A 13,141-nucleotide genomic window follows, 5' to 3' on the forward strand; every position below is an offset into this window, starting at 1 on the left:
GGAGTTGTATGGAGGAATGGAAGACATTCCATTAAATGTGTGTGAGGCAGCTGTGGTACTATGGTCAGAACATCTGAATCTGGCCACCAGGTCAGTGGGAACCAGCTCTGAGATGGTCAAGTAACTTACTTTCACTGATCCTCAGTTTATTCTGCTTGAAAATGGGTATATCACCTACCTTTTAGGATTAAATGGAACAGCAAGTGGCAAAGGAATTTTAATTGTCAAACCGTTATGAATTTCAATTTGTCAAATAAATTTTGGTCTCACTATTATTTGTTAATATCTTTGTGGCTATTATATGAGAAAAATTAATCAGCTTCCCCAAACACTACACAAAACTGTAGAACTATAGTTCTCCGTGACTTCAATTGCGAAAGGTCTCTATCTCACATGTAATATGAGGCCACCAGGACTGTATACTAGTGCCTTTGTTACAATTAAGAGAAGTAATTACTCCATTCTTTGTTTTTGAATCAACTAGCTTTAGAAAATGAGTCAAATAAACCTAATCTTACTTACTACTCCCTTGGGACAAAGAAAGTAAGTGGATTTTTGTCAGCCAGCCACTCTTTCTAAAGAGAGTGTTCCCCATTCCGAAGAACTATTTTCTGGTGATGTGTAAAGTAAGATAAGAGCCATTTAGGGGTAGTGTGAAAATTAACAAGCCATAAACAATTGAAAAATAAGATGTTATTGCTAGATAAATCCTGCAGCCCACAAATGACTGACCACACATACTTGACCAGGACAAGGTCTACTCAAGCAGCACAAAGCCCCCTTTTCACCTCCATTTAAAATAACCAAAAACTCAGCAGAGACGGGCCTGAAGGCAAAGACTATTAGCTATTTCTATTTGCTGCAAGTAGGAAATAATGATGCAACGGATAAAGCAGGAAGTGGGCAAACAAGATGGAAACCCCATCACACCAGTCAGATTCCAAACCTCCGGGCATGCACAAAGCCAGACAGGCCTGTCCTTGGCCCGCAAAGCTAACCTGGCAAAGCGCTGTGCTGCTGCCATGACCTTGATTCCAGCTTGCTCTAGCCTTCTGCGCTTTTGGATTTCAGCAGCATCTTCCTCTTCAGACTTGGGAGCTGGTGCCAACGCAGCCCCCTCTGCAGGAGGCTGCTCCTTCCCACTGCTGGTGGGTAATTCTAAGCCACCACCAGGAGGCTTCCCACCAGGGTCCATTCGGCTGACGGGGTCCTCTTCACAAGGAGACCCCACTTCACTTCCCTCTTCCTCTATTGTTTCAGGATAGCTAGTGAGTTTGACAACATAATTGACCAAACTAACAGACTAGGTTGGGGAGCAGATCCCATGTCACCTCCTGGTTATTCTGATATTACTTGCACTTAAAAAAAGATCGAAGCATGCAATATGATCTTGGTCATGTGAAAAAAATTAAATGCAGCCATTTTTAAATTAATACAATGCATCATAATCTCGACGTTGATTAAGAGCTATTTCAAAATTGATATTGAAAGGCAAAAACATTTTGTTCTAGAAAGGTAAAATTCATGTTTTATTCAATAATGAAAACTTTTAATGTTTATTCAATGGGAAATCATAGATAATAAAGGTGAGCTATAAGGAATAACCACGCAATGATAAGGGTGGTTTTGCTGAAAGGGATTAGACAAGACTGTAAGTTTTTTTTTTATTGGATTATACGGTTCTTGAAGGCAGGGACTCTATCTTAGCTTCCACCAGGTCCCCAAAGCCTAAAAGTTAGTACCTAGCATGTAGTAGAAGCTCACTAGATGCATACTTGCTGAATAAATGAATGAATAAATACAAAAACATAATCAGAGATTAGGGGAAAGACTGCTTGTTTCTCTCAAGAGATGAGAAGTCCAATGTTTCTTCCATTTCATTATGACTGTTTCTACATGTGACTCAAGCATGTTCATGCATCCCTTCAATAACGCTTGAGCTCATATCTAGATAAACTTACATCTAGATGAAAGGTCTTACTGCACATGATCTAACAGGAGTGGGAGTCAGTCTCCACAGAAGGCCATGGATGACAGATGTACTCAATGTCCTGTCGATAGAGCTAGTTTCAAAAATCTGCTCGTTAAAATCTGCTCATTAGACCAGTATTGGTTGAATACCTACTGTGTGCCAGGCACACCTAGAACAGGTGCCTTCACGAAGTTTATATTCTATCATGACACTCTCTCTCTGAAGATCTGTCCTGCCCACCTCCATCTGTAATCTTACATCAAAGTTCTAAAATGGCTCTTTGAACTCATTCTTGTCCTGGGGCCATAATTCCTGTACCACAAGCCAGGATGGGAGCAGCGCAGTCCAGGTCTTACCTGAAGGGCCTCTCCCCACCCAGGGGGGAGGTGGCAGTACTCCAGCTCTTCCGATATTCCTCTCGCTCTGCCTTCTTCCTTCTCAGAGGTGCGGGGACGTAGGCGGTCTGGTTGCTTTTGTTGGGGAGGTACTGGTTAAAAGGCACTGCTGATTTTGGCTCACCGTGGGAAGTCCGCCTCGCAGACATGTCATCCTTTTTCACATCCGGCAGCTTCCGATGGGGCAAGTCAGATTCAGAGTCGCTTCCTCTCCCTGGGAAGAGAGGATGGGTGCTGAGAAAGTGTGCTGGTCTAGCAATAAAGTTCCCAATGGCAAGTATGCATTATGGGGGATGTGGTTACATCTGTGGGTTCCAGGGATTACTTCCTTAAATTATTCACTTAACAAATCTAAAGTATCAGTCAAAATTAATCCACTCTGGGAAAAGCTCTCCATTCTAATCAGGAAAAAAAAAAAAGTCAAATTAAAAAAAAAAAAAAGAAGAAAGCTTAGCTGTATCTGAGAGTTACAATTAATAACACATTTGCAGTAGAACTACACACCTGCTCAGGCTCTTCAACTCTCAAAAGAAGAAAGATAAACTTACCAATGGAGTTTTTACTCAGCACCTGTTGTTGCATGTCTTAACACTGCGCTAGATATTCTGACAAATAAGAATTATGAAGGATTTTTAATCCTTTGCCTTTGAGGTATCTTTAACCGACTCATGAAACACCTGGAGAATATTAGTTATAATCAAGGAGCACAAACATATAAGAACTACAGGAATTCAGAAAAATGATCAGTATGGATTATACCAAGGGTTTGCCTTCCAGGAAATAGCTTGCGTTATAGTAAGTGCATATTCCTCTACCTCGGAGCCCTTCCTGGTACCCATAGCTGGAGGCAATCTTTGTTTCCTATGAACACTATGGCCGGAAGATCTATTTCTCTTCTGCCGCGTTATGCTTTCTACCTTGTATTTTGAAAATAAGGGCTTTATATCCTTCACAGTACTTATCACAGTGTCTTGGCGCACAGTGGGTATCCTCAAATGATCAGATGAATCAATGAATTAGTTTGGCTTAAACAAGGTTTTACACAACACAAAGGAATTCAATGTTACCAACATCAGTCTTTTGTTGGTCAATAGCCCCCATAATTACATTGTATTCTTGTTTCCTGAGTCTCATCTCACCAGATTTCTAAGATCCATTAGAGTGAAATTGTCATGAAAACACACACTACTGTGACAGGCAGCCTCCATTTGAATGCTGATTGAAAACTCTTAATCACTGAGAGCGTTATGAAAAGGTTCTTCAACCCCACTGATAGCAAATAGAAATTGACCTCTTTACCCTTGTGAAAAGAACCTTAAACTAAGAGTCCAGCGAGATGTGACAGCCTAGCAGAGTGGGTAGTGCAGGGGGTTAAGTCAGATCCACTTCATTTTGAGTTCTGGCACTCATTAGTTTTGTTACTTTGTCATTTGTCACTTCAGCACTCCAAGCCTCAGTTTCCCAATCTACAGAGTGAGGATAATAATATCACCTACTTCATAGCGCTGCCGGGAGGATCAGATACATGTAAAACTCTTGGGTACAGTACTTGACCCCAAGTATGTGCTTAACAAACACTGACTACTCTTTATGCCATAATAGTTCCGGATCTGCCACTGATGACCTGTGGGCTCCTAGGCTTGCCTCTAACACACTTGCCTGTCCTTTTTCTGTAAAAATAGGAATGAAATGACTTGCCCTGGAGATAAAATGATTTAATGGCTTTTAAAAACTGGTGAAAGTTAAAGCATTGACCATAAACAAGCTGTTCATTGCTGCAGATGAAATATTCAGTTTATGAATTATTCATGCCACTTGCTTTCAGCCTCCCGTCTGAAGTTTTGACAATTTCATTACTTGTTGTTTTTTGATTCATAACTTAGCTCCCTTCTCACCCTGTCTTTTTTCAAGTCTACCTGTCTCGGTGTCATAATAAAATATTTAGAGCCCCCTGCGAATGCTTTATAACAAACACTAATACTACCTTAACTTGCTAAGCACTTGGATTTGTTTCCCTATTTGATACTATCCCCGTTTTACAGTGGTGGAAACAGAGGCCCAGAGAGACCCAAAGAGCCCTTTACAGCTCCAGACTCCAGTTTCTGTTCTCCAGATTCCAGCCCAAGAAAGACCCCTAGTTGCTGGAAGGGAGAGAAGCATAGCCCTGGCGAGAAAGGAAGGATTAGACTTTGATAAAAGGATGTCATCATCATGATGTGCACTGTTGCAGTTTCCTAACTTTGGGCACAAGTAGAGAATAAATAGTTCCTTCCTCTGCAACACACTTCTCTTGGAAAAATGTCCTTTGCTTAAAGAATCCTGACTAGCGGAAGAAATGTATTTTGCTGAATAAATGAATGAAAGAAAACGATTCTTCAGTCAACTATGAAGGCTTAGTATGGATTAGACTTGTCTCGGTTCCCTCCGTTCTAAAATCCTGTAATCTATGAAACTTATTTTGGTACAATATCTAAAAACATATTATCCATAATATACTGAGAGAGAGTCTCAAAATAGGTTGTTTAACACATAAACAGATAACCTTTTTTTTCCCCCCAATTAGTCTTTGATGAATGTCTTCAACAGGCACTTCAAGAAAAGTTAATTTGCAAATGCCCCGAGGCAGAGTCGCTCAGTTGAAAGAAGCAGTAACCTTCTGGACCTAGAGACCAGGGTCTAATTTCAGCTCCATCATCTACTAGCTGTGTGACTGGGAAATTTAAGCCCTCTGTACCTCAGCGTCCTCACTGGAAATAGGGAGGTGATAATACAGCTCTCTAGGTTGTCGTGAGGTTTACAAGAGATGTAAAGCACCCAGATAGTGGCTGGTGAGGTATACTTTCCATAAGTGTTAGAACTCCTCTTATCTCAGGCCAAGACTTCAAAAGATTTGACTTGACTTCATCCTGAAAACATGAAAATGTACTAGGGTGGCATCTCCATCTATGCCCAACATTGCACCTGATGACGATGACATCCTTTTGTCAAAGTCTGATCCTTCCTTTATGCCTGGACTACAATTCTCTCCCTTCCAGCAATTAGGGGTCTATCTTTTCTTATGTATCTTTACCATACACACCGCCAACCCACTGCTTTTTCATCTCCTCTAACACGCTAATTTCTCTCATTCTTTATTTCTCTCCCTTAACTCATCTTTTCTATAAAAGATAAGAATATTTATTTAACAATATGCATTATGTTTATAAAATATGTTCTTAATTTTAAAAGCACCTGAGTGGAAGGTTTTGTATTTCCTGTTCAGGGAAGCTGATTAGTGGCCTCAGAAGGCATGCCAGTGAGGGTGAGGGAGGAGCTGGGCACCTATTTAGCAAGACAGATTGGCTGAATTGACCCTGGAGATCCATAGCCTCCTTACCAGGTGGCTCTCGTGTCCAACCCATGGAATCATGGCACCTCTTACGAGTGTGGCTCTTGATCATCCCCTACTGAATGGGTCAGTGGACCTCAGTAATAATAAAATGAAAACTCTCTCTATTGACCCAATATGGAGTTGGAGAATTTCATGGTAAGACTTTGCCTAATTGATTGTGAGTCCTAGGAAATAAGTGTTCAAGAATTAAAATGTCCTTCTAAATGTGGAAGTGTTTATTAGGACTAGCAATCTTCTTGATTATCATCACTTAAAAAATATACCATAAACTCTAATGAAATACAACATCTCTTTGGATAAAATTATACCACATTTTTTAAGGCAGATAAAAAAGTGTTGTTTTTCTTTAAAACCTCATTAGGTCTTGATTAGTTTACAAGAACATAAGCCTGAAGGTATCAGGCTGATTGTTGAAATCTGTGTGTTAAGATGCTCTTTCATGGATGGTGTTTTGTGAAGCTCAATTTCATGTTTTTCTTTACATGGGAAAAACTTTTATGAAAAGACTCTGGCTTATCAATCTTAACTGCTGCAAATGAAATTGTGCCTCTGCACATATTAGTAAAATATTAGTAATTACCATCTCAAATCCCTTCAAGATGTGGCTCATTATAAACTCTGAACCTCTCAAAGCTGGTGACAGAATAAATAAAGGATCTGCATTACCAGTTATTAAAAACTAGGATGAGACAATAATAATTTTTTAAAACAATCAAAATAATATGGATGAAACAGTTTGGTTAAAATATGTTTCATAAAAGTAAATCTCCCTTTCAGTTATGTTAAAGCTCAATTAGATCATGCAGTTGGTATTGTAACTTCTAATACTGTGGGTGGGACTTAAGATGTCATGTAAATTTTTAGAAATGTTTTTCAAGCAGTTCACAATGCACCATGGAATTCTTTAGGAGTCACATATGATGTGGCTCTGAGGCTAATCTATTCGTTGGAAGGTTTAAGTACTAAACAAAAGCGTTAGTTCAGTCATGCTAGAATTTGAAAAATCTATTAGGCAAACAGAAAGAAGTGTGGGTAAATTAAGCTTTAGTGTATAAGTTTTGGACTCACCCTTCTTGAGCCTAACATCGTTACACTACTTACAGCGATTTAGGGCACTTAAAAACAACGTTAGGAGACTTCCCTGGTGAAGCAGTGGTTAAGAATCCGCCTGCCAATGCAGGGGACGCAGGTTCGAGCCCCGGTCTGGGAAGATCCCACATGCCGCAGAGCAACTAAGCCCGTACGCCACAACTACTGAGCCCGTGTGACAAACTACTGAAGCCCATGCACCTAGAGCCCGTGCTCCACAAGAGAAGCCACAGCAATGAGAAGCCCGCTCGCTGCAACTAGAGAAAGCCTGCACACAGCAACGAAGACCCAACGCAGCCAAAATAAATAAATCAATAAAAATTACTTAAAAAAAAAACAATGTTAGGATGATTACTTAACCTCTCTAAGATTCATCTGTAAAATATGACTAAGGAATGTTTCACAGCCCTGTGAGAGGACTAAGTCGGATACTGAGTATCTTGTAATATGTGCTGAGGGTTAAATGAGATACCAAGGGTCGAGTAATGAACTCAGGACCTGGGCATGTTAAATACCCAAGTATTTTGGTAACATAGAATTTTATAGCTGAAAGGGATCTTTTAGCTATAAAAGATAATTTTCATCTCAGACAGAAGACTTAAAGTCTCTAGAAACATTAACTTCAGTCAAGCAATACATGAAAAAGAAATAGACACAAATAAAAAAATTCCCCACCAGCCTTAGTGTCTTTCTGCAAGTTTATACATGCAGAGCCAATCTATCTTCCCTTCCTAAAAGCACAAAGGTGCAAGATAAGTAAGATAAACAGCTCTTGGAAAATATGTGTTAAATTTACATCAGGTTGCATGACCATACATTTTTGTAAAGAAAAATGATCATTCCTTTCAGGTGACATAAAATGCATGGGATTTAAATCAAACCCAGCCTCAGAAGAAACAGGTAGTCTGGGTTGTGTTCTATACATTAATGGCCACCTACATAGCTCTAGTCCATGGTCAGGTATCAAAAGCATTGCCCAAACTGTGCCAATTACGGTTTCACAATCCCAAGCTTCAGAGCTTTCATAAGTGTGTGCAGTGTGTTTCCAGTTTGCTGGAAGTTGATCTATTTTCACTTACACAGTGTGGTACTCACTCAAACATTTCCCCTCCTCGTACCTGGAGCATATAAACCTTCGGCACACTTTATGAGCTAATGGTCTGCACAGCATCTTGATTTACTGAGACCCAGGGAGGAATGATGTAACACATTTTCCAACAGAAGATACGCTCACTGAGGCAGTGTTCAAACCAGCTTCTGGCAAAGCCAACCAAAATTCTAAGGACCACGAAAAACAACATTAAGAGATTTTTTTTCCCTACCAGTTTAGAGTTACCAGATTCCAGCAAGGTGGATATGGAGTCTACCTTCCTAGGGCCAATCTCTCGGCCGGTGACAAGGCGGTCCTTGTTAATGTTTGATTCTAAGATGTGTAGTTTATTAAGGCTCCAACCTACCATCACTGCTTCCCCTGAGGACTACATCTGGTGAAGGTGTCTGCCGGGAACGGGAGCCGAAGGAATCCAGGCTATCGAAGGAATCATCTCTGCCGTGTCGAGGGGGAGAGAGGGAGTCGCTGCGCTCAGAGTCCCAGCAGTCGATGTAGCCACTGTCTCGAATACTACGTTTAGGGCTCTCAACGTCATCAGTCTCCTGTTCAAGAAGAAAACGAAAGGATTACAGACATCACAGCAACAGACATAGAGGCTACGAATATCAGGAAAATCAGTCTCCAGCGGTCTCCAAAAAATCCTGCATATAGACTCAATCTGGAAAGGCTACGGCAACCAGTTATCAAATTGATTATCATCTACACAACACTTCATTCTTTGACCCTTCTCGGCTGCAACTTTTTCAATCAGAAAATCACACATATTAAAAAATAAAAATCCCCAAGCATCTCCTACTCCACGATGTTGGAAGAAAGAAGTCCAAGGAACTGAGAATAAAAGATCATCAAGTTTGGATTCACAAGAATATAATGAGAGATAAAAACAAAAATGAGAAACTAAAACCTTAACCTTGACCCATCTTTCAGGATCCATAACTGCATGTCTGTTCTGGGACCCAGCCCCTAGTTTAGCTGCACAACTGCTTCTGTTTATGCTGTCTGGCTAATGCACACAGCATTTGTTTTTGCAGAAGAATCAGTTCCGTAAAATCCTGGAGCAGCATGCTTCCATCTTCTGCTACCTTGAAGGGAAATTCCTTCTCTGAAAGGGAGCTGTCTTTCTGGGGCAAAAAATTAAAAAAAAAAAAAAAAAAAAAAGCAGTGAAAAATATGCGAAATGATTTTCCTGATGCCTCGGAAGAATCCAGGCATGCTCTCGCGCTCGGCCAGCTCTTGGCGCTGGGGGAGCTGAAAGCACTTGTGGCTGACCCACATGTTCAGAGCAGTGAGAACAATGGCTGTCTTTGACAGCCTGTGATTATAAATTCTTTCCAGCGCAAGCAGCACATACTAAAACACTGAAACTCCAGCAGAAGAAAGGTCAGTCAAAGCCATCCTCACCCTCGAATTATAATAAAAGCCTTGTTCCCGCCAGTGTCTTAGCATTAATTACAAGAGTCCAAGCTGACGAAAACAGAAATAACTCCGGTCACTCAAAGATAAACCTCAATTTAATCTCTCCCAGACTGTTGCTTAAAATCAGGGTTGTGAATGACATCCGCAAAGACTGGAAGGTCCCACTGCAGATTTCCTGGGATGCTCAGGCAGGTCCCCTCCCCATTCCCCATAGAAAAGAAAAAATAAATAAATATTCTCCGTGGTAGCAATTTTGGAAACTGTCTACACTGACTAATATGCTCGCGGAGTCAAAGCCTTTTAGGAAGTGTCTTTGCCAGCTGCTTCTATCAATTATAACCAGATCCTCTGACACACTCCCCAGCAGGGGGCCCTTTGGGGGGACAGAGCAGCTGTAATTCACAAGGCACGCACAGTGGTCTTGCATCAGGAGAAGGAGTGGGAAAAAGGGGAAGGGCAGGGTTGAGGGGGGTACCCTGCTGCAGCCACACCGAGGACCTGATTTAGTGCCCCTGAAGAACAGGTTGTCAAACAGCCTGGGTGAGTACAGATGACACGACCCTCCTGAGGAAGGTAGAAATTCCAGTTATGGAAATTAAGGTATTTTCGTTTACTCATAGGTCAAAATTAACCAGGACTTGTACAAAAGCCAGGCCTGACTAGCAGGAAAAAGAATTCATGACTAACTGAAAAGTATACATCTAAATTGGATATGGTTTTGCATTTAATTTCTTTGGAAATGCAAGTAATTATCTTGGATTATTTATCCACTGAGAATAGGTTAAATGGCTAATGTTATAGAACACTTACTATGTGTCTGGGGCTATGCTTGATGCTTCCTCTATGCTCTGTTCTTTAATCCTCACAACCTGCTCCCCAATGATGGGGTTAGCATTGTCCTTATTTTATAGAGGAGAAAAGAATCAGAGAGGTTGAGTAAATTGACTCAGGTCACACAGTAATCAGCAAAGCTGTGATTCTAACACGGGACTCTGTCTTCAACTACCAAACGATAAAACCTGCCATTTGATGAACTTTGGTATACTTAACAGCTGTCAACATCAGCATCACCCCTCCCAGCGGCTGGACACTTACTGCCTGCTTACTCTGGACGACACTAACCCGGATAATGTCCCCTCGCTAAACACTGTTTATGCCTAGATCACCAACCTATACATGCTGCAAAAGAGAGACAGTTTAGAGTAGGTTAAAAGCATGGTCTTGGAAGCTCAGCTGACAGTTTAAATCCTGGCTCCACCCTTTGTCAGCTGTCTGACCTTGGGCAAGTTATTTTACCTTGCCCAATTTCAGTTTTCTCATCTGTAAAATGGAGCTAATAATATTTATCTCGTAGTATTGCTGGGAGTGTTAAATGTATTACTATATGGAAAGCGTTCAGAAGAACGCCTGATGCATAAGTGCTCGAAAAATGTTAGCTGTGTTATAATCACTACTATGTATTCATTTGGCATGTAAATGTCAATATATGAATCCCAGAAAATTTATAAATGCAGTTAAGGACATAATCTTATATACACACTGATACTCTTCTATCACCTTCTCCATTTATATCCCATAAATAGATGCCTTGGGCCCAATTTCCCATCAGGGAGGGCAGACACTCAGGAAGTTGAGCCACTGGTAACATCTAGAAATGACACAATTTTACAAGCTGCTTGGCACAGAATTACAAAACTGGATTTTCAAGAAAATAATATCAGGCAAGTTTCCCCAAACACCCAAATGTCTGCCCCACCCTACCCTACAAACCACAGGAGAACAGAAAGGAAAAAGAGAAAGTTCACATGCTTCTTGGAGCTTCAGCTGCTTTCTCACAGCCAGTTATGGGAAAGAAAAACAAAAAGCCTGTTCTGTTCATGACTTTGTAGAAAGCCAAGAATTAAACCTTGGGTCAAGTAAGAGCTGGAAGCTGAATGGCAGGGTCAGTTTGACAAGTGAAAACCAGGCCACCTGTGGCCATCCTTGGCCAAGCTGGTCCCTTAGAAACCTCAGGATGAAGCAAGAGGTTGGCTCTTTAGCCAGAAATAAATAAATTGGACATCCGTGGGAGGAACAATTTTATTGGATTCCATCAAGTCACCCAAAGGCAAGCTTTGGGAGAGGGGTCAGAAGATATAAACCAACACAAAGGTTAGCACAGTCTAAATGCTCTGTACTTGGGGTCTATTACATCGTCTACGCTTTCCTTCTAGATGTCCAGTAATGGCATCCTGTCTTCTACAGAGAGCACTCCAGGGAAAGGGGATAAGACTCAAATCTGTCCATTGTGCTAATTGCTGGTTGTTCTAGTAAAAGTGTGTTAATGAATGGGGTGTGAATTACTAGCTTCCACAATATTCTTGGATTATTTTACTCATCTGTCCTCTTCTTATCCTCCTTTGTCAGAGATAATGAGAACCAGCTACAGTTGGTGACTGACTTATGGTATCTGAGAAACTCCAGATGCCTCTGTTTTACCACTCACCATTTTCTGCTTCCTTTGTGATTTATAAGGTGGCTAAATCCTATTCTACAGTGTGTTAGGTTCTACTTTTCCAGCCTGATGAGCCATCTCCACCCACCATACTCTGGTTGGTGAAGCAATTCATTCCACAGATACCGACTGAACATCGTCTATGTGCCAAGCACTGTCTCAGTGCTGGGGACACAATGTTATGCAAATTCGATAAATTCCCTGTCCTCATGGGCCTTAGGCTCTAGCAGGGAAGGCAAAAAACAAACAGAAAAACCCTTAAATTGAATAGAGTTGAATGGTAAGTATCATGAAAAAATAAAGCAGGTTAAGGGAAGAGAAGTTGATGATGCCTGCTGCTCTAGGCCAAGGTCTTGTACTTGTTTGCCCATCAAGCTCCCCGCTCTTTATCCCCTTGTTCTGATAGCACCCCTCACCTTCCTTCTGAGACAGTAATGGCTTAGGCCAATCATGGTATCCCCTGTCCCCGGTCACACTGACTGGTTCAGGGATAGGACCCACACTGGACCAGAGTACACCCTAGGAATTTTAAAGCTGGGGCCAGGGAGAATTCCTTGCCTTCTGGGCAAGGAGCTAGGAGCAGATAATCCTGGGGGTGCTGTTGGCCATGGTCTCTGCTAAGAGAGAGTGTTTGCCTACTGGAGGAGAGGATGAATTCAAGAAGAGACCGGAAGAGAAGAGAGAGAGAAAGAGAGAGGAAGAACCTAGAATGTTGACTTTCTAGTCGCAGGCCCTGAGATCTCTAGGGCCACCCTCGTTCCTACAGTGCTCCCTTTCATCTCACTATTCTCATAGTAATTCCCCTTGGTTCAGCTTAAGTGTCTCTTCCTTTGGGAGACTTTCTCTGATGTATCCAGGCCCAGTGAAAGGCCACTGTCATGATGCTTTCAGACACCTTTTTTGACTACAGCAATAGCAACCTACTATGAACATCTACTATGTGTCCGATGCTTATGTTAAGGGTTCTACATGTGTTCCTTGCACTACAGAACTTAACAAGTTGTACCACAGTTAATCATTTTTATGCACATTTCTCCCACTAGGAAAAAATGAATATAAAAAAATTTCGGGGGCTTCCCTGGTGGCGCAGTGGTTGAGAGTCCGCCTGCCGATGCAGGGAGCACGGGTTCATGCCCCGGTCCGGGAAGATCCCACATGCCGTGGAGCGGCTGGGCCCGTGAGCCATGGCCGCTGAGCCTCCGCATCCAGAGCCTGTGCTCCACAACAGGAGAAGCCACAACAGTGAGAGGCCCGTGTAACCTCCCTGCCCCCC

The 13,141-nt window shown here is 41.7% G+C and overlaps 1 protein-coding gene across 20 annotated transcripts in view; it reads right to left on the reverse strand.

The window, feature by feature from the left end:
* The window catches only part of LIMCH1 (LIM and calponin homology domains 1), a 349,588-nt gene that overhangs the window by 85,323 nt on the left and 251,124 nt on the right, over nt 1-13,141 (reverse strand). For 11 of the 20 annotated variants that reach the window (XM_067036161.1, XM_067036160.1, XM_059067018.2 and 8 more), the window contains 3 exons: nt 8,305-8,500; nt 2,329-2,581; nt 999-1,265 (listed from right to left, as the gene is read on the reverse strand). In XM_067036161.1, the coding sequence (XP_066892262.1) occupies nt 999-1,265; nt 2,329-2,581; nt 8,305-8,500 (716 nt within the window). The remainder of the gene's footprint in view (nt 1-998; nt 1,266-2,328; nt 2,582-8,304; nt 8,501-13,141) is intronic. The other 9 variants (XM_059067026.2, XM_059067024.2, XM_059067023.2 and 6 more) reach the window with 1 other exon arrangement.

This window comes from Kogia breviceps, chromosome 6, assembly GCF_026419965.1.
Source record: "Kogia breviceps isolate mKogBre1 chromosome 6, mKogBre1 haplotype 1, whole genome shotgun sequence".
Classification (NCBI taxonomy): Eukaryota; Metazoa; Chordata; class Mammalia; order Artiodactyla; family Physeteridae; genus Kogia; species Kogia breviceps.